At 40.4% G+C, this 25,365-nt stretch overlaps 4 protein-coding genes across 7 annotated transcripts; all 4 read right to left on the bottom strand.

Moving 5' to 3' along the window:
- Positions 1-243: 243 nt before the first annotated feature.
- On the bottom strand, positions 244-5,892 carry LOC145696182 (AMP deaminase 2-like). Its single transcript, XM_081773178.1, has 11 exons — positions 5,431-5,892; positions 5,075-5,173; positions 4,624-4,825; positions 4,358-4,579; positions 4,022-4,306; positions 3,782-3,976; positions 3,436-3,736; positions 3,090-3,294; positions 1,319-1,564; positions 1,092-1,276; positions 244-1,047 (listed from the first exon to the last, which is right to left on the bottom strand). The coding sequence occupies exons 1-11, from the start codon at positions 5,585-5,587 to the stop codon at positions 883-885; spliced, it is 2,262 nt and encodes a 753-aa protein (XP_081629304.1). The 5' UTR covers positions 5,588-5,892; the 3' UTR covers positions 244-882.
- A 635-nt stretch (positions 5,893-6,527) lies between these two features.
- Positions 6,528-9,211, bottom strand: LOC145696274 (myelin expression factor 2-like). 2 transcript variants are annotated; one of them, XM_081773276.1, is made up of 8 exons: positions 9,033-9,211; positions 8,889-8,947; positions 8,413-8,693; positions 8,084-8,146; positions 7,482-7,726; positions 7,020-7,091; positions 6,866-6,966; positions 6,528-6,735 (listed from the first exon to the last, which is right to left on the bottom strand). In XM_081773276.1, exons 1-8 carry the CDS (start codon positions 9,141-9,143, stop codon positions 6,543-6,545), a joined length of 1,125 nt encoding a protein of 374 aa, XP_081629402.1. In that variant the 5' UTR covers positions 9,144-9,211; the 3' UTR covers positions 6,528-6,542. The 2 variants fall into 2 exon arrangements, with proteins under 2 accessions (XP_081629402.1, XP_081629403.1); XM_081773277.1 differs by lacking the exon at positions 8,084-8,146.
- Positions 9,212-9,706: 495 nt separating this feature from the next.
- Positions 9,707-14,686, bottom strand: LOC145699772 (casein kinase I-like). Of its 3 annotated transcripts, none has more exons than XM_081777034.1 (12): positions 14,505-14,686; positions 13,822-13,917; positions 13,665-13,775; positions 13,467-13,615; positions 13,306-13,420; positions 13,140-13,259; positions 13,012-13,097; positions 12,634-12,718; positions 12,422-12,588; positions 12,116-12,172; positions 11,990-12,072; positions 9,707-11,872 (listed from the first exon to the last, which is right to left on the bottom strand). In XM_081777034.1, exons 1-12 carry the CDS (start codon positions 14,551-14,553, stop codon positions 11,818-11,820), a joined length of 1,173 nt encoding a protein of 390 aa, XP_081633160.1. In that variant the 5' UTR covers positions 14,554-14,686; the 3' UTR covers positions 9,707-11,817. The 3 variants fall into 3 exon arrangements, with proteins under 3 accessions (XP_081633160.1, XP_081633161.1, XP_081633162.1); XM_081777035.1 differs by having other exon boundaries at positions 11,990-12,069; XM_081777036.1 differs by having other exon boundaries at positions 11,990-12,063.
- A 179-nt stretch (positions 14,687-14,865) lies between these two features.
- Positions 14,866-21,866, bottom strand: LOC145699774 (putative dimethyladenosine transferase). The gene is made up of 8 exons (XM_081777037.1): positions 21,602-21,866; positions 19,307-19,459; positions 17,492-17,692; positions 17,052-17,409; positions 16,670-16,838; positions 15,780-15,875; positions 15,250-15,370; positions 14,866-15,051 (listed from the first exon to the last, which is right to left on the bottom strand). Exons 3-8 carry the CDS (start codon positions 17,636-17,638, stop codon positions 14,986-14,988), a joined length of 957 nt encoding a protein of 318 aa, XP_081633163.1. The 5' UTR covers positions 17,639-17,692; positions 19,307-19,459; positions 21,602-21,866; the 3' UTR covers positions 14,866-14,985.
- Positions 21,867-25,365: the final 3,499 nt, after the last annotated feature.

The raw sequence follows: 25,365 nt of genomic DNA, 5'->3' as shown, positions 1-25,365 counted from the left end.
AAGCTTCAAATAGCTTCATTATTTTTAACTTTTGCTCGCAAAAATAGAAAAAGCGGCTATTATTGATAGTTAGTGCGAAAGTTGGAAAAGAAATTACATCTTGCAAAATGCCCTGCGTGTTTTTATTTGAAGTTTGATCTTCACAAGTGCGGGAAAAGCTGGAATTCTCCATGCCTGCTCATAATTCGCGAGACTATCGAGGAAAGCTATCTGTTTTCTTCGTTGATTTCATTCGTTTTTTTTTGTTTATTAGACATGCAAATTTTCAGTACTTTTATTAGCTATTTTAGTGTATTCGGAATGTAGCTAAACTCTAAACTGTTCACGAGCAGAAGGTAAATTGAAGATTTTTTAAAAGAACTACTAGAATTACTGTAACTACTGATGTAACGTTTTACGAAGGAAATTTTTTCATACAAAACGAGCGAGAGAGGTAAATTGCAAAATTGTTTTTATTTATTTCTATCTGATTCACACAACAGTTTCTCATTTGTAACTGCCATTAGCTTTTAAATTTTGTAATATTTAAATAAGAATCTGTTTCGTTTTCTGTTTCACAAATCATGAGTTGAATGAATTTGAACTGAAGGATGATAACACGGCGCAACTTGATTATATTATGTCAACAAAAGCTGTTTAATTATTATTAAAGTATTTAACTGTATAACTGCAACGGTAACTGTAACTGTGAATAACGCGAGCGATAATGTAACGTGTACATAAATATTCAAAACGTGCAAAATTAACGGAAGAATAAGGATGCACTGAAGAAAGAAGGAAAAATACAGCAGTTGAGTTTTCAAAAAGTCGTTTTTGGGGTCATTTTTTGTAGTTTCGTCATGGTTGGTAACTTCGTTGTTTTAACTTGTCGGTAGTGCAAAGTTATGGGTTGTTATTTTTCGTTTCTTTGATAATTGAAGAAATAAGAGACAGCTCGCCGTCGAGTGTTTCGAAGCGGAAGTGGCATCGAACTGGTGGAACGTTTGTTCGTCGGTTGTCGTTTCCTTCTATTCCTTCTCGGCGGTAAAGCGGACCAAGCCAGTATTGCTGAAGAAAGAGTGAATAAAAGGGATCGGAAAGAAAAGGAGAACCTTAAGTTGATCCTTGAAGCCTGACATCAAAACCGAGTTTCGCGCGATTTCCGACATGTCCACTGAGTTTAGTTTCCAAACTTGGGCGGCGACAGAATACTCTTCAATCAGCGGCTCTTTTGTCAGGTGAAATTGAAGTGGGTCATCTGTCGACAGGGCTATGTTCTGTCCTCGCTCGAAGAACTCTGAATTTGGGTAAAGAAAGTGACGAAAGAACCTTTTAGTACCTTTGAAGGGGGACTTTGAGTAGGGTAGGAATAGGTGATTGTTGGACATTGGCGACATTGAGATGCCGATCTGACAGAGGTAGTAAAAATATTCCATTACCGGCGACTTTCGTAGGTTAATGCCGTGGTTGATATTCTCCGAAAGGAGGAACGCCGTGGCCGTGTGATAAATGTGACCAGCTTCGCCGCAGTGAGGGCGTAGGGCAAATGTGTTCATTCCGCGTTCTTTTCGTATTTGGTTGATCACTAGGAAAATTGCATTTGTTAATAACCTGGGCTATTTGACATTTGACAGTTGCTGCCTTCAGCGGTCAAAAACAAGTTGATGATGATAATATTGGTGATGAGGACGCTCCATTATTAATGCTACTTCTATTTCTTTCAACGAAAACGCAGATCATCAAAGGTTCCCTTTCTTGTAGAAAATGATACAGTAAATAGCTTAAAATCATCACGTTAAACTCTTAGCTCAACAACAGGAAGGAATATCGAGCTTATAAGATTTTCGACATGATATAAAGAATCTCCAGAAAGTGGACTAAGAGCTTTGAATATCTTCTCCTAAATGATTTGAAATAACGTCACAACTGTCATTTGGCGAGTGCATAAGAACGAAATCACATGGGCAATGACTAAAATAAAACTCGACTGAACCAATATCCAGCACTTAGCTCGTAAGTTCATTATAGACTCGGAATGTCAAGAGTGAATTTACTACGTCAGCTGTTCTCAATAAATGCATAGCCAATTTGCTTTTTTAATTGCGCTTTTATAACTAGGATGATCAAGTCGTGGCAAAAACCTTGCATCGATTCAAAAGGTTAATAGGAGATAATCTAGCAATGTAAATTTTCCCGAGAAGGATGTGTATTCGATGTGTGAAAAAAACTGTAGACCTTTACGTCAAACAGTGATTTTCTTACATCAGTAGACTTTTGAATGTCAAATTAACACAGTTGTAAACCATGTTTAAACCCAGTCCCATATGTCATTTCTGGTCGAAAGAGATGGAAAATATAAAAATATTAAATTCGGAGAGACAATGACCGTGTCCCAGACTGAAAGCATTTCTACCTTGCAATGAACGCTTGCTCTGACGGCAGCAAATTAAACTAACAGAATATGTCGAGCAGAAAAGCTCAGAGAATCCTTTACAAGCGGTTTACGCACTCATGTCTGTCGCCCGTCGCCCCAGAAGGAGGGGGCAACAGAGTGTCCCTTCTTGTCTGTAGCAAGCCCAGTAGTGATCTCAACCCGCATTATTTCAGACTGAAAGTGAACACAAGAGACAAGGGAATATAATCGAAAATCGGAAAGATGGATAGAGTAGTCAGAATTTCACTCAAGGTAAACAAAGCCATAACCAAATTCAAATCGACAAAAAAGAAAGAAAAAGAGGAAGAATTCGAAATTGATCCCGACTTTGCTGTGTAAGTTAATTTGAAAATAAAAAGAAATCCTACAAAAGTCGTAAATACAAAATTTCAGACTGGCTCAAGCCCAGAGCTGCCGACAGTCGATGAAAGGCCGCCCGAAAAAATCCGTCACCTCACCAAATCTTTCATAAACCCTACTTTACAACTGTCATATCGTGAATTCAACTGTCACCAAGTTTCTGCAAATAAAACCAACAAAAGTGAGTCCACTACTCTTTAGTCTACAGTCTAACTGTAAATTGCAACCAGCTCTCGGAATCTAAATAATCAGCCCTAAGTCTACCCCTGAAAGCATTATCTTGAGCCCCGCTTATCACACGCTAGAGATACTTTACCTGATATGTTGGCGTACATATACCACAGATAATATGAATAGACCGGATTATCAAGCATATTGTATTTATCTGGGGTCGGCGTCTCGGCGGTGAACTGTGAGGTTTCGTGGCGGGATTCGTCGTCGACGGAGTCAAAACCAACGACGTTTTCGAGGAAACGCGCGAGCTCGGGGTGTTCTTTTCCGCGGATAAATGCATAGAAGGACTGATGGTTCAATCGACCCTGTTCGTGAAATGACTGCAATCAAGGAGGGATTAGGTATAAGCTAAATTTGGGTCAAATGAATATATTAATGCTATTCGTTCTTTATCCGTTCTCTTGTGGCTTCAAAGAAGCATCCATTACAGGTCCAAATATATTTTTCAATATGGTCTGGAAGACGAGCTTCGGGTTCTTCTTTTTATAGATATCGTACAATCGCGGGACTTGGATCAACCATACAATATGGTTGGAAAAGACATCGTTGGACACCGCCCATTTCGCCAATTTGGAGAACTCGTCATATTCTCGGCCGTATATTGAAAGACGCGGCTCTGCGTGTTGGTATTTTGCGTCCTCGAAATCTTCGGCCACTTGCTTGGCGATTTGCGCAAAGTAACGACCGTTGATGTGGTTGTCTGTTTTGATGTACAGCTCGCGAAGTACGCTAGAATGGAGGGTGTTACCAACTGGGAGGAAAAGAAGAACGTACCTTTGTCCAAGAGGATTATATTTCGAGTTGAACTTGTCAAATCGATGGTAAACGTTTGTATCGGCGTGACAATCGAGCAAGTCAACGGAAAGATCGTACGCAGAGATGCCAATTTGATTGAAAACTTCAGAAAGCTTCTTTCCATCTTTTGTTACGACCAGATCAGCGTCGGTTTTTAGCGTTTTCTTGATAAACCTAAATTTCTCATTAAAATTTCATTCGATCAGCGCGAAAATTCACCGCAAAAGATGTTTTTGATTCATCATCGCAGCGGCATGAATATGATTATCGACTTTTCTGCAGTTGTAGAAGTCTCGATGTGGCAGCTCCTTGATCTCTTTGATTTCTAGTGTTTCGTTGAGCAAATGGTGGAGGTTGTATTTGTGGGAGAGAAACTGCAGTCGTCGCCAGCAGTAAGTTCGTAATTGTCCGTTTGACATGGATTTGAGTAGTTGTGCGTGGTTGTCGAGAAATTCGTGAGTATCTGGACGGATGATGTAGCGCAGCGGGTTGTTGTCTTCGTCCCTGAATAAGACCGATGAGTTTAAAATCGAAGAAAGTAATAGAGCTCGATACCGAATGTCAATAATCCCATGGCGCATTTTCCAAGTATGAGTCCAGTTCTTTGGTAGTTGATCGACCTTAAGGTCAATGTATGGGCTTTCTACGTGAGTATCCTCTGGCGGCGGATGATACGGTACATCAAGGTCTAAACTTGAGTCGTCCGTGGGGGTCTTCGCGGCGCGTCCTCTTGCAATTCGTAAATGACGATCTGCCGTTGGTTGGAAAGTCTGGTGGCTACGAAAGGCTGAGGAAGACGGTTGGAATCAAGGAAAACTAACCTGTTTGCCATGTAACGCTGTCTCATCTCTATGGCCCCCATAATATCATGCGCAATCTTTTGGAAGGACTCGCGTGACATTCCTGTTGATTCTCGAGAGGAAATGTTGATCTTTTGGTACTCATTTTGTTCATTATCCGTGATCGACTCAGTGCGAAGCCGTGAAACTGGAGGCATCGGAAGTTGGTACTTGTTGTAGTACTCTAAAATGTTAATTCAGGAGCAAGTTTAGGTAGGTTTAGCACCAGAAGAAGCGTTTTAGTGAGTTCATTCGGATGGTTCAAAAACCTCTTTTTTAATTATTAGCCGCGCTTTTGAGTATATATTTTTGTTAGCACTACTGATTGCGTATACGGTATACCTTCTAGCATTCTCCTTGTCCGGGGCCCTTAAACCTCTTAATGCCTTCTCAATCTTTCGATTTTCTAATTTTGTATTCGAGAACGACTTACCAAGGACTTTCTTGGACGAGGGCTTCGCCTGGAGTCCGTTTTCCATGAGATCATGGTTCATTTGCTCGCTCTTCTCGATTGGGTAGCCATCGGAAGTATCTATAATTACAATCAATAATTCTGAAAAGAGTTCTTTCGCTGTAAGAAATAACTGTAAATAAAACGCGCTGGTTACATGCGAATCTATCTGATCATCAAAAAATGGGTTCAAATGAATTGTTTTCAGAAATAAAGAACGTACCTACACATCATCCCTAAAACCGTAATCCCATACCAGACGACATTCTTTGTCGCTTTGGACTACTACCAGTAGTAGCTAGAATTGTTAAAAAGCGCCTGGCTGAGCCTTTTCTCACCTGAGTCATTTCCGTCCAGATTGAGCGATTCTAGCGCCTTTCGCTGGAAGTTCGCCGACTCATGACGATTGCGTGGGGACAGCCGTGGCGATTCTGAGGACTCACGTGAGTTGTTGTCCAGCTGGATCATCTCTGGGCCATCTCCCTGGTTGTCCATATTCGATTCGTGTATTTCTCTGAAAAAAAGACTCTTTTCTATTCAGTTGTAGAATGGTATCTATTATTAAATGGAAAATGAAGCACCGTCAAAAAAGTCAGAATGCAGAATAGAGCCTAAATGAATCGCCAAATTCTCATAAATCGCAAATAAAGGAACATTTTCTGGACAGGTGAAACAAAAGAAAGTGAAAGTTTCTGAAAGATAAAGGGTAAGGTGTATCGTTGGGCAGTGGGGAGATGGATATGAATGCTCTTAATCGGTGATCCTGGCAGAAAGTTGGTGACCTTTTTAAAGTTTGAACAAGGGTTTTTCAATTTGATTACCCATCTCCGATCAAAGAGAGAAATTCTCTGACTCTAATTGATTCTTAGAATGGAGGCCACTCAATATCAGTATTGACACAGACTGCTTTAAATTATTTAAATATCAAATTGCTGTTTGATTCAACAGGATTGAACGTATTGTTTCACAAGAGCACTCGTGTCTCTGGAATGTTCTGAGTGAAAAATGCGCAATATGAGCTTTCAAGTTCAAACTTTTCCTTCAATCATGTATCCATTGAATCGACCGACTGCTCTCTCCGCATCAAACGCACTCTCGAATCTGATCTCTGCTCGTCCAAAATCAGTCAGGTGAACCTGTGCCACTCGACCGGTGTCTTCAAAAAGCCGTCTTTATCAGGAATCATCATGGTTCTCTTCATTGATTTCATGGAAAAAATAATTTGGGAGATCATTTTTATTCTCATTTTTTCTCTATCAAAACTAGCAAATCCAGATGTAATCTCGTAAAAATTAAAACCATCCGGGATTATAAAATTGAAGTTCGAACCAGATCGATCTTTATACAACGCATAAACTAATAAAATATCGAAGCTAACGACTTATAATATCAACCTGAAACTTAGATTACAACTACTATCCCAATTTCAAAGCTCATAAATTCTGTAAGCTTATGATCCTGTCCTGAGCCGCTGTTGAGTGGCACTGGGAGGTAGACGATCGACGGTGATGACGCAGCCGGATCCATGAGAATGAAGCATTGGAGCATTGACATTGTTCGCTTGCTGATAGCCGCCATAGGGATCTCTCATAGGAGGGGGATTGTAGACTGGAACCTGGGAAGCTGGAGCCGGTTTAAAATCTATTTCTCGGGCTTGAAGCGAATGAAACTGACATTCATCGAATGCAGGAAAAACGAGATCTCAGAGCGAGAAATCTCGGGTATGAGATCATCCGCCTGATCCGCTGTTTGAAAGTAAGAGCCCGCGTTCCTGTGGGAAGATTCAAAATGTCCGGATTAACATTAAGTCCGGCCAATCCCTCGGGCAGCTTCTTCTTCTCTGGTTTTGGAGCCTCATTGTTCTTGCGATCCATCTAAGTACATTGATAAAGTATAACTGGATCGAATAACTGTCAGATGCACTTACCTTACAGTACATAGCGCGGCCAAAAAGTGCCTGAGTGTGGAACATAACGACGGCCTTGACAGCCTCCATTGGCTAAATTCAGTGTTCATAAATGGTGCTCAAAGTCACAAGCCACCTATTCTCCTAATCATCTCTGGATCTTAATTTAAACAAAAGTTCAAAAAGTGAATCACTCGAAATTCTCAAAATAGCGCCGCAAAATTATGATGGGCAAATATCAATCTCTATTAGTGAGAAAGCTCGATTTCGCAACGTTTTCGTAATTCTGAAACAAATTGAGGTTGCTTTCTGTAGCCTCTAATACTATCTATATCTTTCACTCAAGCCCGGCTCGGGCGGATTTATCATTACTGTCATTTCCCAGAGCTGCGCGTTAATTTGATTACCCGGAGTCTTGAGAAATTGAGTCTTGAACTCTTTCTTTATTTTAAAGCTGACAAACATCGATTGCTTTTTACGAACCTGACTGAATGAAACAACTCCCATTCCTCTCGACTTTCCGTCCTGATCCTTTGTCAGCGAAACCTCTTCAACCGTGCCAGCAAGCCCAAACACTTCCTTCATTTTATCCTCGTCAACTTTGTAATCCAAATTCCTCACAAAAATGTTCTTCCCAACTGGACCCGCTCCGATGGCATCCATGACCGACGGGCTCAGATTATCGAAGCCCGGGTATTCGGTCAGGGGACGCCCGTTAATCATAGGTACTGAACATAGACTGATAACCAAGCTGAAACGGAGACACATTTATTTTAAAATCGAAATACCCATATCTTTATCGGTAAAGCTAGCTAAAACCATGTAAATCTTATAACCAGGCGACACTTTATCGTCTTTCTTATGTCGCCTTTTCCCGACATTTTTAGCGAACTTTTCTACAAAAACCTTACTGTACAAAAATATGAGTTTTCAATTTAGGACGCCTCTGATTCCACTCTTTTGCCGTTAAATTTGATGATTATTAATACTTTTGGGCTTGGAATCAAAATCAAAGGAACCCTATTTTTACGGAAGTGTGGATAAGTCAGTGTGTGATAAGTGGAGAAAATCTTGAAAATTGGAACCTGTAAAACAATACTCTTCCTCGGAAAAGGGATTGTGGACTTGAATTGTCATAAGTCCGTCGCCTAAAAGAACGAACAAAATGACATAATTTCCTCTCTCTGTCCGAAAGAACCATCTTTCTGATCTGCCTGTATCAGCTACTGCGAACTCTCATAATGAGAAACGCGTCTAAAACAAGACTGCATCTCAGACAATCTGCGTCATGCAAATAAAAAAACAGCTCAATATCGACGGTCAGTCAATTGCGTCTCCAACTAATTTTTCTTTGCGATTTCGACCATCATTCGAGGTTCAATTAAAACCGCTCTTCTGTCTATTTTGAACTAACCTTGGTGACTGGGCGCAACACTGCGCATCGGGCCGTATCGATTCTCCCCTCCGTAAGGTCCGTCGTCGCCGGGAAAGCGGCCAGGCCCCCCTCCGTAGCTCTGCTGATGCCCGGATCCGTAGCCAGTATCTCTGCTGTACCCTCCATTGCCTCGCTGATTCCGACGCTCAGCGCGTTCTGCGTCCCATTGCTGCTGCCGCTCAGAGCGAAAATCCAGCCCTTGTTTTCGGCACATTCTATGGAGCTGGTCATCGTTTATGTCAAGATCGCAGCGGACATCGCTAGAAAATATGTTAGAAGAAAATTAATGTCAATATTCTAAATTGACGATTGCAAAATTTATGTGGTCTAAAATCGAAAAGCCGCTTGCGGCTACGAACTATAAAATGAAAAGGCCGCGCGAAGCTTCATTTTCAATCATAGAAGCCGCACGCGGCTTCTCGATAATGAGACTATCCTATTTTCCGCTTACTAACCGTCCATCTAACATCATTCCATGGAGCTTCTCAACTGCGGATTTTGCTTCTTCCAGCGTCTAAAGAAAATTCTCTTTTTAGCAGCTTTCCAAATGCTAGTCATTGTCTATTTTATAAAAAAAGTTAATTTATTATTTTGGTTACTTTGAATTCAGCATGGCCGAAACCGGCGCTGCGGCCATCTCGAGTTTTGATGATATCGGCAAAGATAACAGTCCCGGCGCAATGTTCCTTGCAAATATCTTTCAATTTCATCCAGTTCACTGAGTAAGGCAAGTTTTTCAGAAGAATCTTGAACTTGTCGCCAGAGCTTTATCTTGCGGTTCACGACTGATTCATCGTTTCAAGCAATAAGATCTTCTGCGCTGCGAATTTTTATTGGCCATGAAGTAAAATCGCAAGATCTGATTGTCCGAAATCTACAATGGGTTCGGCAACCTATGTAGTTACCTGAGTCAGGGGCCTGAAAGAGCTTTTATAAAAAAGGGAGCCTCATTCGGAACCCTAAATTAGGTTTCTACACAGCTTGCCGAACCCAGGGTAGATTTCGACCTATCAGATTGTCAGATTTTACTTCATGGCAAATCGTAATTCGCGACGCAAAGAATCCCAAGGAAAATAATCAGCGTCCTTGAACCGTTTCCTAAATTTTCCTGGTCGCGCTCCGCGAATAGGTGATCTTTCGCGGTTGCTACTGTAGTTGTCCTTGTCAGTAAATTGCTCCTCGATATCATATTCATTGTTTTTGAACGACATTTTCTTCAATAAAGATTTCCGAAATTCTGAAAAGAACATGGGCTCATCATTTTTCAAACATGTTAAGTTTCAAGTTTTAATCAAAGTCGAACATTTTAAAAAATAGAACAAGGATTTAGTTACACTAGATTTTTTTAAAAGAAGTAGGCTTGATTGTTTTTAAAAGTAGAAAAGACCCAAGCAGCAGTTACAGTAAGCTGGGACTGCATAAGTTGGAACCGTTGTAGCATGTTTTGGCCTAAGAGGATTTCATATTTGTTGAAAAGAGTCGCAGCGCGATTTTATTGGTCGAAATCGAGGGAAAATCTGGCAGAATTGCCGATTGAATTGAATAATTGGTAACCTAATTGCTTATTTTTCGACCGGCTGAATGCATGAATGTATGTGTGATACTGGAAATTACAGTAAGAGTACAGGGAAAAATATACACAAAAAAAGTTACCCGATGATGAAACAATTACTGTTTAAAATAGGTAAAACTGGTTGAAAAAACTTGACCATTTGACTTTTAGAATGTTTCTTTTTTGGTCTTGCACTTTGAATTTCTTCTATTTTTTGGTTGGTTGAAAAAGGTCTGACAATAAAATTGAAGCTAAGGGACGTTACAAGTCACGACTGACATTTTCTCTTGGTTCCTGGATCGGTGAAAGTCGGAGAAGGAACTCTCAGGTTGCCGGGGTTCTAGAGACGATTTACTAAAGACTTTACAGTACTAGAGATTCTTGCAAGAAAGAATCAAGGATCTGCCAACTGGGCTCGGCAACCTGTGTTAAACCCTGTGTCAGGGTCCCAAAGAGCTGACCCGAAATAAGTTAAAGCTCATTTATGACCCTGACTCAGGATTTTACACAGGTTACCGAGCCGAGTCTGCCGAAGGAGAGAAATGCGAATCGCATTTAGAATTGCAAATTTTAAATTTAGGTCCATTGAAAATAAGTTTTTTATTTGGCAAAAAGTCTTCAATAGTAAATTTACAGAGAGTGGCGGATTTTGCATTTTTTTCTTGAAACTCTGTGAATTTTTTCTTTCTTGCAATTTTTTTTTTGAAAGTTGACATGACACGAGTGGGTTTTTAGAATAGAGTGTTTTGCTTTATTTAGGTTTTCTTTTAATTTTATTCCTAAGGTCTTCCCCCGCAAGTAGAATTTGGTTCAATTCAAATAGGAAAGTGGGTTTTTTTTCTCCGAGAATTTTGGTGTAAATTGGAATATTTGACTTTCAAAAAGTATTTTTTGATGCAGAGCAAAAACAGGAGGTTCTTGGTCCAATTCGAAGTTTTTGAAAAGAAACTGGCTGACTTGATTGGCCAAGGATGAAAATCGGGAAATTTGATTGGTCGAAAACGAGAAATAATTTACTGATAGTTTTTATTGGCGGGAAATTCGGCGGGTTTTTCAAAAACTTCGAAACGGGCCAAATTCGAAACAGGGAAATTAAAAAAATGAGAGGGAGACTGAAGAAAATGCACAGTGTGTTGAGTTTTTTTTAATTATTCATTTTTTGTCGTCTTCATTAAAAGGCTAGTGAACTTCGAAAAATTGAGTTGAAAGTTGGCTTTTTACGGGTTAAACAATTTTAACCCGTTTTTATGTTTTCTAGTTGAGGGGAAATTGAAAGAGCCGATAAGAGTTTTTTTTTAAATCAATGTCAAATTTGTAAGACACTAGAATTGCGGCGCCGAAATGAACTGTTTTGTGCACTTTTTTTAAATAATGTTTTCATGAAATTTCAGCGCAATTTTGAAATTTCCTCACCAAAAGAGTTAACTTGAAAAGCTCTCACTAGTGGTGGAGTGACTGTAAATTCAACTTAGGGGCCCGGAAAAGTCGGTAGAAAAATAAAAATGATACATGGGATGAGTTGAGACTTGGGCTGAGTTGAAAATAAAGTAGAGCAAGTTACAGACAGAGAGTAGATTTTTTTAGAATAGAGTCTATTTTGTTTGTTTTGAAAATAATTTAGTTTTAAATAAAAAAACTTGACATTTGAAAGTTGCGCGTTTTTCTCGTTGCGTTCTTGTTCTCTTTTTTTTGTCTTTTCTTTTTCGGTTTTAACGGCGGTGAATATCAGGAACAGTGTCAAAGAGAGAAGGCGTTTTCAGCAACAAGTTTTTTTTTCTTTTGAAAATTGGATTCAAAATTCAAGGCAGGTTGGATTTGCGACGATGCCAACTTCAGCTCCTTTTTGGCACAGAACGCGAGCTCTTTCCTTTCCAGCAGCAAAAGCATCTGAAAAAAGGGTGAATAAGTTGCCATTTTCAGGTCTTATTTGAAGATTTAAGAACTCTTAAGAGTACTTACTCTTCCTTGATTTCAGTGCATTTCTGGTGTTTTTTGAAGACTTACTTTGTTTCCGATACTGTATCTCTATTAACAGTAGTATTGACAGGTGGATTCACTGATGGCTGTTGAGTCGGCTCCTTAATCTTCTGTCAAATGGTTGGAATTGATCTTGGCTTATTTCAAATTTACCTGATTCGGCTGAGTACTCGACGAGTTGGGCTGCGTGCTCACTGCCGTCGTTAGAGGCTGAAAATAGAAATTAAATCTAAGAGAAGCGAAAGTTCGATAAGGGGAGAAAATTCAAATAGGGACCAATTATTCTCCCTTTTCGTTAAAAAATGGTTTCAAACTGCCTTTATCAAAATTTTCAAAGGCTTAAAAAATGCCTCTCTCTCTTTTTTCTTTCTCTCGCTCGCGTTTCTTACCAAAATCTGCTCATCTGGGGACTGAGTTTATGTCTTTTATTTTGTCAATGATTGGTGCTCTGTTACTTACCAGCTGCTTGTTAGCCCAGTCGAACTCGGGAATTTCGTTGGGGCCGGGCACTTGGCCGTAGCCCATTCTCTCGTAGAGATCGGTGAACAGCTTCCGCAGGTAGTCGTAGTCCGGCTGCTCGAAAAAGTCTAGATGACGCACGTATCGTAGATAGGTTGCCATTTCGTCTGAAAATTCCATGTTTGGCCCTTTCTTTCCTGTTCATTTCGTACCTGGAGAATTCTCACAGAGAGATTCGATAGGCGTCGTCCTCTTTGTATCTCCAATTTTCTGATATCTCTCTTTTAAAGTCTCAGCCTAAATTGATATACATGTCAAACTGCATTTTCGGACATTTTAGGGCATATTTTTGCTATTGTCGTGCATTTTTTGTCAAGGAAAGCATCTTTACACTCGCGTAATCTTTTCGTACTTCGAAAGAGATTAGGCGTCGTTTATTATCTTTAACCCGTCAAGGCAGTGGTGACACAAAACGTGCAGGAGCCTTCAGTTTTGCGCCATTGTGCGTTGACGGGTTAAATCAAAGAGATCGATGAATAAAAAATGTATATCATGGATCACGGAAAGAGGGCTGAGCGAGTAAAGCGTACCTTTAAGCCTTGCCATGGAAGGGATCCGCGTAAAAAGTACATAAACATGTGTCCCAGAGCTTCGAGATCATCTCGGCGGCTTTGCTCTAAGAACAGGTTAGTCTAGCCAAGATTTTGGTGGATTCTACCTTTTCCAAGATGAGTATTTATACTCATATATCTCGCTGTACCAGTCAGCGATTTGTGTTCTCTATAGGGAATGTGTTTTTTCGTCTCTGCGTCAATGTATTCTTTCGCAAGGCCAAAGTCTAAAGAAACCGTGGGTTAGCGCGGCTGTAGCGAGAAAGAGCTTACCGATAATATGAATTGTGTTTTGTGTATCTGAATTAACCCGGCCAATGAGAAAGTTTTCCGGCTTGACGTCTCTGTATATTAAATGTTTGTTATGCACATATTCTACACGTGATATCTGAAAAGAAAGAGGTTGATCAAAGAGTTAATGATTAAGGGCGTACCAGTTGAATGGCGATTAATAAAACTGTCTTGAGGGTGAATCGTCTGTTGCACAAGTCGAATAAATCTTCTAAGGAGGGGCCTAACAGTTCCAGCACCATCGCATTGAAGCGTCCACAGGGGCCAAAGTAGTAGACTTGCGGGATACCCTCTATAATTAGAAAATTAGTTACGAGGGGAAACAGGTAGAGAGTACGTACTTGGGTTGCTCATTAACTTGTAGTACTTGTACTCTAGATGGAGTTGAGGAGCCCGACTCTTCATCGGCTCCAGCTTGATCGCCACATGCTCGTTTGTGTATAAATTTTTACCTAAAAAGTCATCGTTAATAAGAAGCTAACATTGACAAAGATTTACCGAGTCGCAGTTCGCCGAAATTGCCGCAGCCGATCTTCTTGCCGACGCGGAAGTTCGGCCCGACCATGAGCACATTTCGATCTCTGCTGCCATCTGACTCCGAGTTTCTAACTTGTCCCTTGCCGCGCCCGCCGCTAGGCGACGGGAGATTATAACTGGTGACGGATGCACCCGCAGAAGTCGGAGTTGCGGTCCGTGAATGGAGCATGAGCTGCTAATTTTATGGGTCTGCACAAAATTTTTCGTAAGGGCGCAGAAGCGCTTTCAATACGCATTGAATGATTAAAATAGGAAGACCCTTAACTGGCCACTCAAAAGGCTACGACCCTCTGTTCGGAGTGCCTGAGCTCTGAGGAGATCTCGCGGCTCAGAAAACATTTCTCATATACAGCTAGAAATCTCGATGAAGAAGAAACCCTAATAAATTTGCTCAGAATGGAGAAGCCGCTTGCGGCTTTGAGCTAAAGTTAATCTTTCTTCAATTTTACGAGTTTTTCTAGCAGTTCCTAGTGAGTTGGGCTTGATTTTCTTACTTTTACTGTAGCCCATGTATTGAATATCGACCTTGATCTCTCTTGTAATGGGATAAGGCCCAGTAGAAATGGAAAAAATAGGCGGGTGCTATCACGTTCTAGAGAATTAATCGATAAAAATGAGATCCGTGTAGTTAGAAACCGTTCCTGTGGGGTTTCGCTGGCTGCGACTGCGCGTATTTGTCGGTTGGGCTGGCATTGGTTCTGGGCTTGGACTTGGCTTGTTCTAGACGAGTGAGTCTCCCACTGGTCAGCCAAGTCAGACCCAGGGGATGGAGGCAAGTAGTTTAGGACCTATCAAAGCGAAATTCCAATTTCAATCTAAAATCAGACAATTCCTTAATTCCAGCGGATCAAAAACAAAGAAAAAAAGGTAAGAAGCAAAATCTGCCAATCAAAAGCATTCTAAAGAAATTCGGACCAATCAAAACGCTTGATATGAAAGTCCTAAGAATTGCGTGAAAAATTGCCTAACTGGAATTTGAAGAGGCTTTCTTAAATTTAACGACTGTGAGAATCGACTGAAATGAGCGTTCTTTTTCGTTTATACACATCCGAGTTCGCAAACATTTGCTTCATAAAAATTGAAGACGATCTACAACTCTTCTTTCGCTTCTTCGTTATTTCCTTCTTATGCGAAGTGTACTCCGCGCTCGTTGAATGCGGCTAACAGCTTCATGAAGTCGTCCAAATCCATCTAAAAAGGGATGAAATGGGCCAAAATAGAACGATAATTTCAGAATCGAGAAGCCGCCTGCGGCTTCGAGCAAGAACTAAAAAATGACTTTTGAAAGCCGCAAGTGTAAACTTCTAAATTTTTTAGCTAAAAGCTGCCAGCGGCTCTTCGGTTTTCAATGTTGGACTACTGGTATTATAATAAGACTAAATGTCTTGCCTGTCTAGCTCTTTTTTCGGCCATTTCGGAAGATTTAACTGCCTCGACGATCAGTTCTTTGAAATCAAAATCCATCGGTAAGCTCTTATTCTGTAAACTACAGTGCGTTTGAAAATTCTTTCCGGGGCTCAGTAATACTTTGAAGTCACTTATGAAATCACGTCGCTCGGACTACGCAAGTTTATTCTGCATTGACCCCCACTAAACTACCATTATTGGCAGTAATTACGGGCTTAAATAATTTGATCAAGTGAATAAAGTAAAGTTAGATGCAGAGATGATCTGTTTTTATAGAGGTGAATTTTAAGCTAACATTCGGGTATGTAAATCCGTTGCGAAACCACTCAACTAATTGCAACAAACTAAGATCAACTTAGAAGAATCAATTTAGGGGGGAGAATCAAATTTTCTTTACAGAAAGACGCTAAATTTTAAGAAAATATAAGTTGAAATAATAATTTTATTTACTTTGTGGTCAATTAAAATCTAAAACGACCCCTCACAAGATGAAATTAAGAGCCCATTCCTTTTCTAGCGTTTCCAAAACCTTCTTGTTTGTGAATTCTGCCATCATAACTCTGTTCTTCCGGCTGAAGCAAATTCTCAACATTGCGTCCCACTCTCTGTGTTTAGGGATTTTGAAAATCTCTCTATCGTTTCCGGTTCATTTCTAGCGCTGAAATCATAATCGATCTTCATTTTTTCACAACTCAACGAGCGTCATAAAAAGCGCTGGCTTTAAAATTAGCTATTTAAAATCATCAAACTGAAATTCCCAATTTCTCAAAAGTGAAGTTGAGTTTTGCTTCTTGCATTTCTCTCTATGGTAACCTTTCCGCGATCGTATATTGACAACGAGCTTCAAATATTAGAGCAAAGCGCCTCAGCTGCTATGCCCAAACGACTTTGGGCACACAGTAACTATTACAGGCATAATATGATTCACATAAGAGTGAAGAAGAAGGAAGAAAGACTTGTTTCGACGAAAAAAAAAATTAGAAAAAAATCGCGAACATCGGAAGTATTTTCGAGTTATCTCTATGGAAACCCAAGTGTTTTATTTCGGGCGCAAGAAGTCATCTATGTCAACCTGCAGTCTGCATCCGTGTTTATGTACTGTCGTCGGATAGACAGGAAGGGGCATTTCTTGCGTGAAGTAACGAATGTTTATTCTCACGGGAGCTTTGTTATCCTCAATCGAAATTCGCCCATTTTTGTCTCGCAGACAGATTGAAGGTCTCTTCAGTAACATTACTATAGAAGAAAAATTCTCCGACGCTCTTTCTACGAAATGACAAGATTCTCGATTGGTAAGAAAAAGAGTGATTTTGAAAATGAGATTCATATTTGCACTAATTGCGCGTTAGCTTATGATGCGTTAGCTTTTGAATAATAGCATAAATATAAAATCCCTTGAGTAAAATTGATCGGCAGCGGAGGCCTCCTCGGTTCGATACGAACGACGGTGGATTCAACCTTTGGCGGCGGTTTGAAGTTGTTCTTTCCGACTTTGAGGATGCGATCGACGCGGGCCAAGCTCTGGACGGCCACGGACAGACGCGAGTAGATTTTATCCCCGGGCTGCGCCACTTCTAGGGTTCACTTGCGTAAATAAACAGAGATAGACAGCGCTCCGTGTTTTCCTAGATGGAGCCAAAATAAATCAATACTGGAAATTTGAATCGAGAAGCCGCTTGCGACTATACTACTAATTTAAGCCGCGGCATGGGCGGCTATTTTTTTCTTTCTCTCGAAGTCGCAAGCGACTTCTCCACCTATTCAAGCTTTCGAAGCCTAAAAACCCTTTCCTAACCGATCAGCGAATTCCTTCTGAAACATGAGAACGGCGACGCGGAACATGGGCCGATGAAGCAACAATTTGAAAGTAATGGGCGAAGAGATTGCATACGGCAAGTTCGCTACAACGAGATCGAAGAAAGGCAGCTCTGCTTTCAGGGCGTCTTGGTTGATAATTGTGAGTTTGTGTTTGAGTGGCGTCCCCATCACGCGCTTCTGAACTTCTGCCACCATTCGATCGTCGACTTCCAGCGCGATCACCTTTTTGCACTTTTCCAGCAGCTTGACTGTCATGTTTCCTGTTCCAGGACCGATTTCAAGAATGGTATCGCTTGGGAGAACTCCAGCTTTTTCAACCATTGACTAAAGAAGTCGATGAGAAGCTCATCTTCGTATTGGGTTAGTCGTTTATTCAGCTACGCTGGAATTCAAGAAGCTAAATTACCTGTACGACTTGCGGGTTCTTCAAAATATGCTGTCCATAACCAGAAGTATTGAAAACCAAGCCCTGAGAAGCACCAGGAGCGACTGTCTTCGAATCTTTGCTCGTTTTTCCACTTGATTTCGCCGCTTGGCGTCGAACCTTTCCCATTTTTCTCTCTTTTTCTGCGTTCTACGATTTCACTGTTTCGTAGAATAACCCAATCTGAATAAATCCGATTAGCGGTAAATAAATGAGAGCTACAGAAAATATAATAATCTATTACAGGAAAATAGAAGTAGAAAAATAAAGGTGAAATTGAGATATGCAAATTGGGATTTTCAATTTTGATGTTTTCGATAAAGATTCTTTTCGATCTACGATTCTTTGCTATTTGCTTTCAAATTTGGTGGAGTCAGCTTGGAGATGTCGAAGGGAGTGAAGGGCTGAAAAAATCAATGACTCGCGCAATTTTCGGATTTCTACGAAGATGTGAATCGAAGCGAATCTTCGCTACAGAGATCTGTAGAGATCACCCCGATACAGAGCATGAGCGAAGCGAATAAAAAGAGCTGGTTTTCGCTTCTTCTTCATTTGTAGCGAAGCCTCGCTTCGCTCATTCTTTGATAGAAGTACGTCAGCCGCTTATAAAGTATTTCTATTTCGCTTTTACTCACTTCTGCAGCTAAGATTCGCTTCGATTATCTTTAGCTAAATTCTGCATCAATTGCTTCCTATTCAAAGATCAGGGGTTTTCGAAGCTGTGTAAAGATAATCGCGATATTTTCTCGAGGAAAAAGGTTGGGGATACTTTGTTATCTCTAACTGATAAGGCTAATACTGTACGGTACAGCAGCGGTGATGCTGGCAGGGGGCAAAAGTCTGAATCAATATTTTTTGTCCATTCAAGATCATTACGCCCCGAGGGTCGGTCGACATCCGCCAGGGTCCGTCTTGGCTGATCTTGGCGAGCAGAAAAGAAAGACCGACCGGGATTAGTTTTTGGGTAAATATTTCAGCATTTTAAGATAAATAATGCACGCGGAAATATGTCCCCGAGCGCGGGAAAAGGAGAGCCTAAGCGGCGCCCGATAAACTGCAAACTTGTGTAAAATCAAATCAATGTTCCTGGCTGCCGATCTAGTACAAAACCAAAACGAGGGAAGGAAGTCCGTTTTCGGGCGTGTTTCTTCAGTAAATCTGTTGAATAGGCCCTGCTAAGGCGCGCTGGGTTCGACGATCTGTGTTGAAAACCGGAGTAAGATTCTGAAAGATCCTGATTCTCTGAGTTCAGACCCTGATTCAGGTTTTCTACACAGATTGCCGAGCCAGGAGGGGGCCGTTTATAAAATTAAGGATCACCTCGAGTCAATTACCTTTTAAATATTCAATTGAGCCTCTTGGGTTGTCGTAATAAGGGCAATGTCTGTACGAGAAGAACCGATTCGAAAGAGATGATATAAGATGGCCAAAATAAGAAAAGGTGTTAGGCCCGATCGTAAATATTTTATAAACAAGATTGAATGAACGGTCCACAATCTGTTACAGGGCATTACAATCATAAGGACATAAAAACTTGTAAAGTTTCGGCTGTTCGGCTAAAATTACGCTGCGTTCTGGTAAACAAGTTTAATCAATCTAATCTTCCAAGAGAGAACTCAGAATGACATGAAGTTAGGCTCGGAGCTACAGTCAGATTATACAGCATTTGACCTTGTTACTTAGTTTTCCCCGCGTTTCTCAGCTTCTCTCGTTTTTTAAATAAGAAAATCGGGTTTGCTGCAATTTAATTGTACCGTACAGTCGTTCAACCCCCTCTCTTTAGTAGGATGTGATTACCTCCACATATCTACGCCGATCGACATATACATAGGGCCCGTTGTTTCCCAGCTTCTTTGGGCAGTTTGCCTTTGTCCTTGTTGATTGCGCCTCCAGCTGATCAATGAGTTTCTGCCACTTTGCCTGCACGAATTCGACTGCCTCCGATGACATCTGAAAGCAACCGCAGATTAACGCAAATGTTTGATCACGCAAAGGCATATCTGTAAAGAATCGCAGAAGAAAAGGGTAGAAGAAAGAGTTATAAAAAAAAAAACCGCGCTAAGAGCTCGGTTTCCCTCAAAGCCCCAAGCGGCTTTTCGATTTACAGCCATTTTCAAGAGAAATCTATGATCCAAAAATCTCCCTGAAAGGCAAAAAAGAAGCTATCTTGAGATTCGGAAGCGCCCATTTCCTTTAGGATTTGTCATAACATTAACTCCTCTGATTCTGGAAAGATAAGTGTCAAAACGTTTTCGCAGTAGTGTCAATTTGAATTTGAACTGCGGTTCAAAAAAGGTTCTTTTCAATCGTGAAACACGCCACTTGTCAAACTCTGGTGGCCAATCAACGGGGATTTTCGCCCTACGGCGTGTCTCCGATGTGGCGACAGTTCTCCAACCTCAGAAGAATATCCTTATCCTACCTTTCTTCTCGAAGCCATGACGTTTTTGATTAAAGTTTAATTTACTATCGTTTATCATTCGGAATGAGTTATTCCCTTCAAAATGAGCATCAAAGAATTCGAGGAAACGAAGCTGCGAATTTGCTTATTACTAATTAGCGACCTTGTTCTTCATCAGTTATTTTTGTGCCTTAGAAAGAACAATCTGCAGCTGATTGTTTTTGTCTACAAAAAGAACCCAGACAAAAACAGTCTTGATTGACTCCTCCTTGATTGCAAAAAAACTGGATTGACTGATGATCCTCTCAAACTGCTGCAGCTTTAGACATCTGAAAATGATCAATAAATAATCATCGCCAAACCAAAGAACACTTCGAAAAAAAGACTGTAGCAATACTGAAACAATTCCCCAGCTGTCTGTGCTTCAGACAGTAGGAATGTGACTGTATCAATTCAGAACACGGAGGGATCGATAAATATTTGAGCCGAGCTTCTTTCTGATCCTATCATTTACTCAGGATAAAAGCGTAATCACGTAGAATTTATGCTCCTGGGAGACGTAAAATTCTTTGGCGCGCAAATTCATTTGAATGAAAATGTCACTCCTTTTCTTTAAATTATGATCTGCGGCTGAGTTACTTTTCCAAATTGAAGCCAAATCAATGAGCCAAATACACTTTATGGCTCCTTTGATTCGTAGGCCCGGAATCCTGAGTCAGGATATTGAAAAAGCTAAAATGAAAGCCGCAAAGCGGCTTCGCCAAAATTACTACAGAGAAACCCATAATAATTTGCGGGTTCGGTTTAAAAAAAGCCGCTACGCGGCTTTCTATTTTAGCTCTCTCAAATCTTTACTCAGGTTTTCTACACAGGTTTCCGAGCAGAGTGACTTCATCAAAGGATTCCTTTGATACCTTCTCAGAAAATTACATGGCCGAAGTATACGACTGCAGATAAGTGGCCCACGATGAACTCGGAAAAGAGAGACTGTCAATGGTGGGTAAGGCCCTCAGCATCTATCGCCCCGGGGTGAAAGTTTTCTCAAGTTTTTGGAATTCTGCCGTAAAGTGTTTCAAATATGAGCGCAAAAGTTTCAATCCAAAAATGCGCACATTTGCAACTCTCAAAACGAAACAGCTGCGTTTGCTAATTTCAAACTACTGGAACCAAAAAACGAAAGAAAAGCGAACTTGAATGTTGTCTTGAAAGAAAAACGGCTAAGAATAAATAACAATCAGTAATCAGCTGCCGAGCAAATTAAATTAAGCTATTTAGAAAAAGCGGTGATTAAATTCCGAACAAGAAATCAAGCTCCCAAGAGCGGCTGTATCTTATTTCTGAAAACTCATCATTTAGTCATAGAATTCAATCTGCGTCTTTAGATTTGAACAACTATTTCCGCATTTTTCTTACTGTAATGATTTTTAATCAAAATTAAAATCTAATTGACATTCCTTCTTCAATAAAAAAAATTCTTTGAAAGTCTGCAAATCGCCGAATAGACGTTTTCAGTACAATTCGGGTTCAAAGGGGTTAAAAACAATTAGCCCCTTTTCGAAATAAAAAGGACAAAAATAATAACTATCGTGATGGGCGTAACGATTATTTTTATTATTGCATAAATATAGCCTTCCACCTCCTGGGATTCGCCAAAAAACGTATTACATAATCATAAAACTCAAAAGAAATACCTTTGATTAAATTTTTCTGTTTCTTATATTCTTTTTTTCTTTCTCAATTTTCACTTTTCTTAAGGGCGTATCTCTCAATAGCTGAACGTTCAAAGATTCAGTTTGTGGCACTTATGTTAATCTTCTGGGCAGTATTGGGTTACTGTATAATCTCTTTCGGCGGAGTCTGTTTTGTGTTCTTTAGATTTTTGTCCCAAAAATGGCTGTTTTTTATTTTAACAAAGGGGGGCTTGTAATTGGGCAGGAGCACCTTAGAGAGGTGCCGGGCCTGGGAGAACAGAGAGAGAAAGAGGGAGCTCACTGGCGAGTCCGTGGCGAGACAGAGAGCTCGTCCAGAGGCAAAACTCGCAGTGTGGATCGTCCCAGAAAGAAAACACGTAGGCGGGCTCTGCTGGAGGACGCGGGCGCAAGCGACGCGCTGATTGGTCGATCGCTCGCGCCACTCACAGCGCCGCGATTCAGCGCCCAGCCGCCTCGATCCACTACGACCAAGTTCCAAGTTCAAGGGGTCCTCTTCAACCCTTCAACACGAAGGGAGATAACTCACAGTGAGCTTCAAAGAGATTATGACTCATCTAATTTTAATTTCGTGCTGAATTCTGCCTTTGCTTAGCCGGAAATTAGTTACAGTAACTGGGCTCGACAACCTGAGTAGAAAATCTGAGTTTGGCGGCTTTTCATGAAAGATCTTTCGGACCCTAACTCAGGTTTTCTCCACTGGTTATCCGTCTTTTCAAGGAATAAGACAATTATGAAATTTGAATTGGATGATTTCAAAAAACTTTTTGTGGGGCCGGAAATCGTAAAAAAACTGCAAGTGCAGTTTTCTTCAGTTCGTCAAGATGAGTCGAATGATGGGTCTAACTCCTGATAACTCTAAGGATTTACCGGTTTACCGGCTGGTTACCGGAAAATACGTTGTCACCGGCCGTTTTTGTTCTAGAAGTGATAGACTAGTGTTTGACACCGGAAATTGTTCTTTATAGTCGGTTCTCCTGCAGCCTAAAAGATGAAGGTTGTATCAATTCTCTGAAGAGAGTTATCACTAAAATACTATTTTTGGCGAAAATGGGACTAGAAATTAGGAACGTGCAGCAACAACAAAATTTTAGTAAAAATTACTGTTTTTAGTGATAACTCTCTTCAGAGAATTGATACAACCTTCATCTTTTAGGCTGCAGGAGAACCGACTATAAAGAACAATTTCCGGTGTCAAACACTAGTCTATCACTTCTAGAACAAAAACGGCCGGTGACAACGTATTTTCCGGTAACCAGCCGGTAAACCGGTAAATCCTTAGAATTATCAGGAGTTAGACCCATCATTCGACTCGTCTTGACGAACTGAAGAAAACTGCACTTGCAGTTTTTTACGATTTCCGGCCCCACAAAAAGTTTTTTGAAATCATCTTGGATGATTCATGGACTTTCAGCATTGGAGTTGGACTCCTATGCTCTCATTTGTATTCATTTTGAATTGCTGTCTATTTCTTCCAACTTCAAACAGAAAACTGGAGCTACTCAATTTCAGACCGGTTTTAATGTGCGCAATTTGTGACTTTGTGAACGACGCTCTGAGTACCCTAATTAGAGCGCGAGCAGAGGGCAATAAATTCACGCTTCTCTGGAATTTTCTTTGAACTTTTTCCACAAGTGAAAGAGGATAATCGACGATTCTTATTTCAATTCTTCTGTGATCTTAAACTTATCTGAAGATAAGGTAGCCGCGCGCGGCTTTCGAATTGATATATAAATGATCAAATTTTGTCTTCATTCGAAAACCGCGCGCAGCTATCTAATCTTCAGATAAGTTTCTGGACGCATCAGAACTGAAATAAGAACCGTCGATTATCTTCGTTCAATGCATCTTCTGAACCTGGGAGAAGTTCAAAGAAAAACCGTCTATGACGAATTGTTCAAATGAAGTGACCCAGTTCAAACTTGTCTAATTTTGATTACAATTGACGTCATTTCTTTAATTTAATTATGTCACATAATTTATGTGCATTCGATTCTCCAGACTCTTCTTTCTTCATTTTCCTTTTTCTCGTTTCAGTCTACGTCTCTGTCTTCTCTTCAGATCTCTTCTGCTGTTTTTGAGTTCATTTTTGTAATTACTTCAAATTTGGTTTCTGGGGGATTAGTTTTAACAGTCTCCCTTCTTCTCTTCTTCTCTTGGGGTTGAAATTGACGACTTTAGTTCATTCGTCGCTCGGCGATGCAAATCAGTTGAAATAAATTGATTCATCGATTTTTACAAAAAATGAGTTCATTACCAGTCTATGAGTTCGAAAGTTCAGAGTCTGATTGATTGATTAATATTCAAAAATCAGTGCTTTGCTTTTCAATTTTCAATTAATTTAACTTTTGATTATTCAAATGTGAACAAAGGATAGACCCTTATTTGAAGCTGTGTACTCAGAATTCGAAAATATAAGGGAGTCAATGTCTAATTTTTTTTTGGAAAATATCATCTCGAAAATCGCGATTAAAGATGTCCAGCCCCTTAATTTTCAAAGTTCTATTAATAGACTTTTGAGAGATGAAGCGGCCTCCTAGGTGAGAATGATGAACTTGGTCGGACGGAAGGAGTCTTTGAGAACTGAGAATTGTGGGAGATGACACCCCGGGAGAGAGCTAATCCCGCTCAGATTTTCTAATTCGAGGAAGTCGACGAAAGTTATGCTAAGCTCACTGTCAACTGACGGTCGATTACAGCGCTTTCAGACTTGTTTTTGAGGTTTTTGAGAATGACAAGGTAACAATCTTTCAGCCAAGGGGAGAATTCAGCTACTCTGGAATTTGGAATTTGCGCGGTGGTAAATTTTTTATGCGAGCTTCTTGCTCTAATGATTGCTAGAAATTAAGACTTTCTGTTGTATTCATGGTGAAGTTCTAGAGTGGAGGACTCTCGCCCAAGATGGACTCCCGCCCAAGTTGGGCGAGAGTCCTTTTGGGCAAGAGTCCATGTGGAAATTTTCAACAATGAGAAACAGAAAGTTGGGCGAGAGTCGATCTTGGGCGAGAGTCCTCCACTCCAATTGTTAATGACTATTCAATGACAGAAGAAAGCAATGAGCTGTATATAATAAATATGCAATGTACTTTATATAAATTAAAGTTAGGGTTAGGGGCACTGGACAAAATGACAGAACAACCTTACCCGAGGGGGATAGGCTAGGGTTAGTTAGGGTTACTGAAGGTAACCCTAAGTAACCCTAGACTAGACCCCGGCATCTTAGGACCTAAGGGGCGAAGCCCCGTGGTAAGGGGCAATTAGATTTGATAATTTCGGCTGAAAAGTGGTGCAGTAGGACTGACCTTCTCTTTCAACCTAGTCGAGGATAAGCACTTTTTTGAGAGTTCCAGTTTTATTAGCGAAGCGCAATATTTTCTCACATCAAAGAATTTATGCTTTCGCTTATCTTGCTGGACAAACCGAAACTGGAAATCTCAAAAAAGTGCTAATCTTCGATTAGGTTGAAAGAGAAGGTCAGTCTTACTGCACCACTTTTCAGCGGAAATTATTAAAATTATTTAAATTACCTTCAGTAACCCTAACTAACCCTAGCCTATCCCCCTGGGGTAAGGTTGTTCTGTCATTTTGCCCAGTGCCGCCTAACCCTAACTTTAATTTATATCAAGTACATTGCATATATTATATATGATATATATTATAAACAGCTCATTGCATTTTTTTTTCATTGAATAGTCGTTAACAATTGGAGTGGATGACTCTCGCCCAAGTGGACTCTCGCCCAAGAT

The sequence above is a fragment of the Oikopleura dioica genome, chromosome 2 (genome assembly GCF_907165135.1).
Source record: "Oikopleura dioica chromosome 2, OKI2018_I68_1.0, whole genome shotgun sequence".
NCBI classification, from domain to species: domain Eukaryota; kingdom Metazoa; phylum Chordata; class Appendicularia; order Copelata; family Oikopleuridae; genus Oikopleura; species Oikopleura dioica.
The sequence above is the reverse complement of the archived record's forward strand: the minus strand, read 5'-3'. Positions and strand labels throughout refer to the sequence as shown.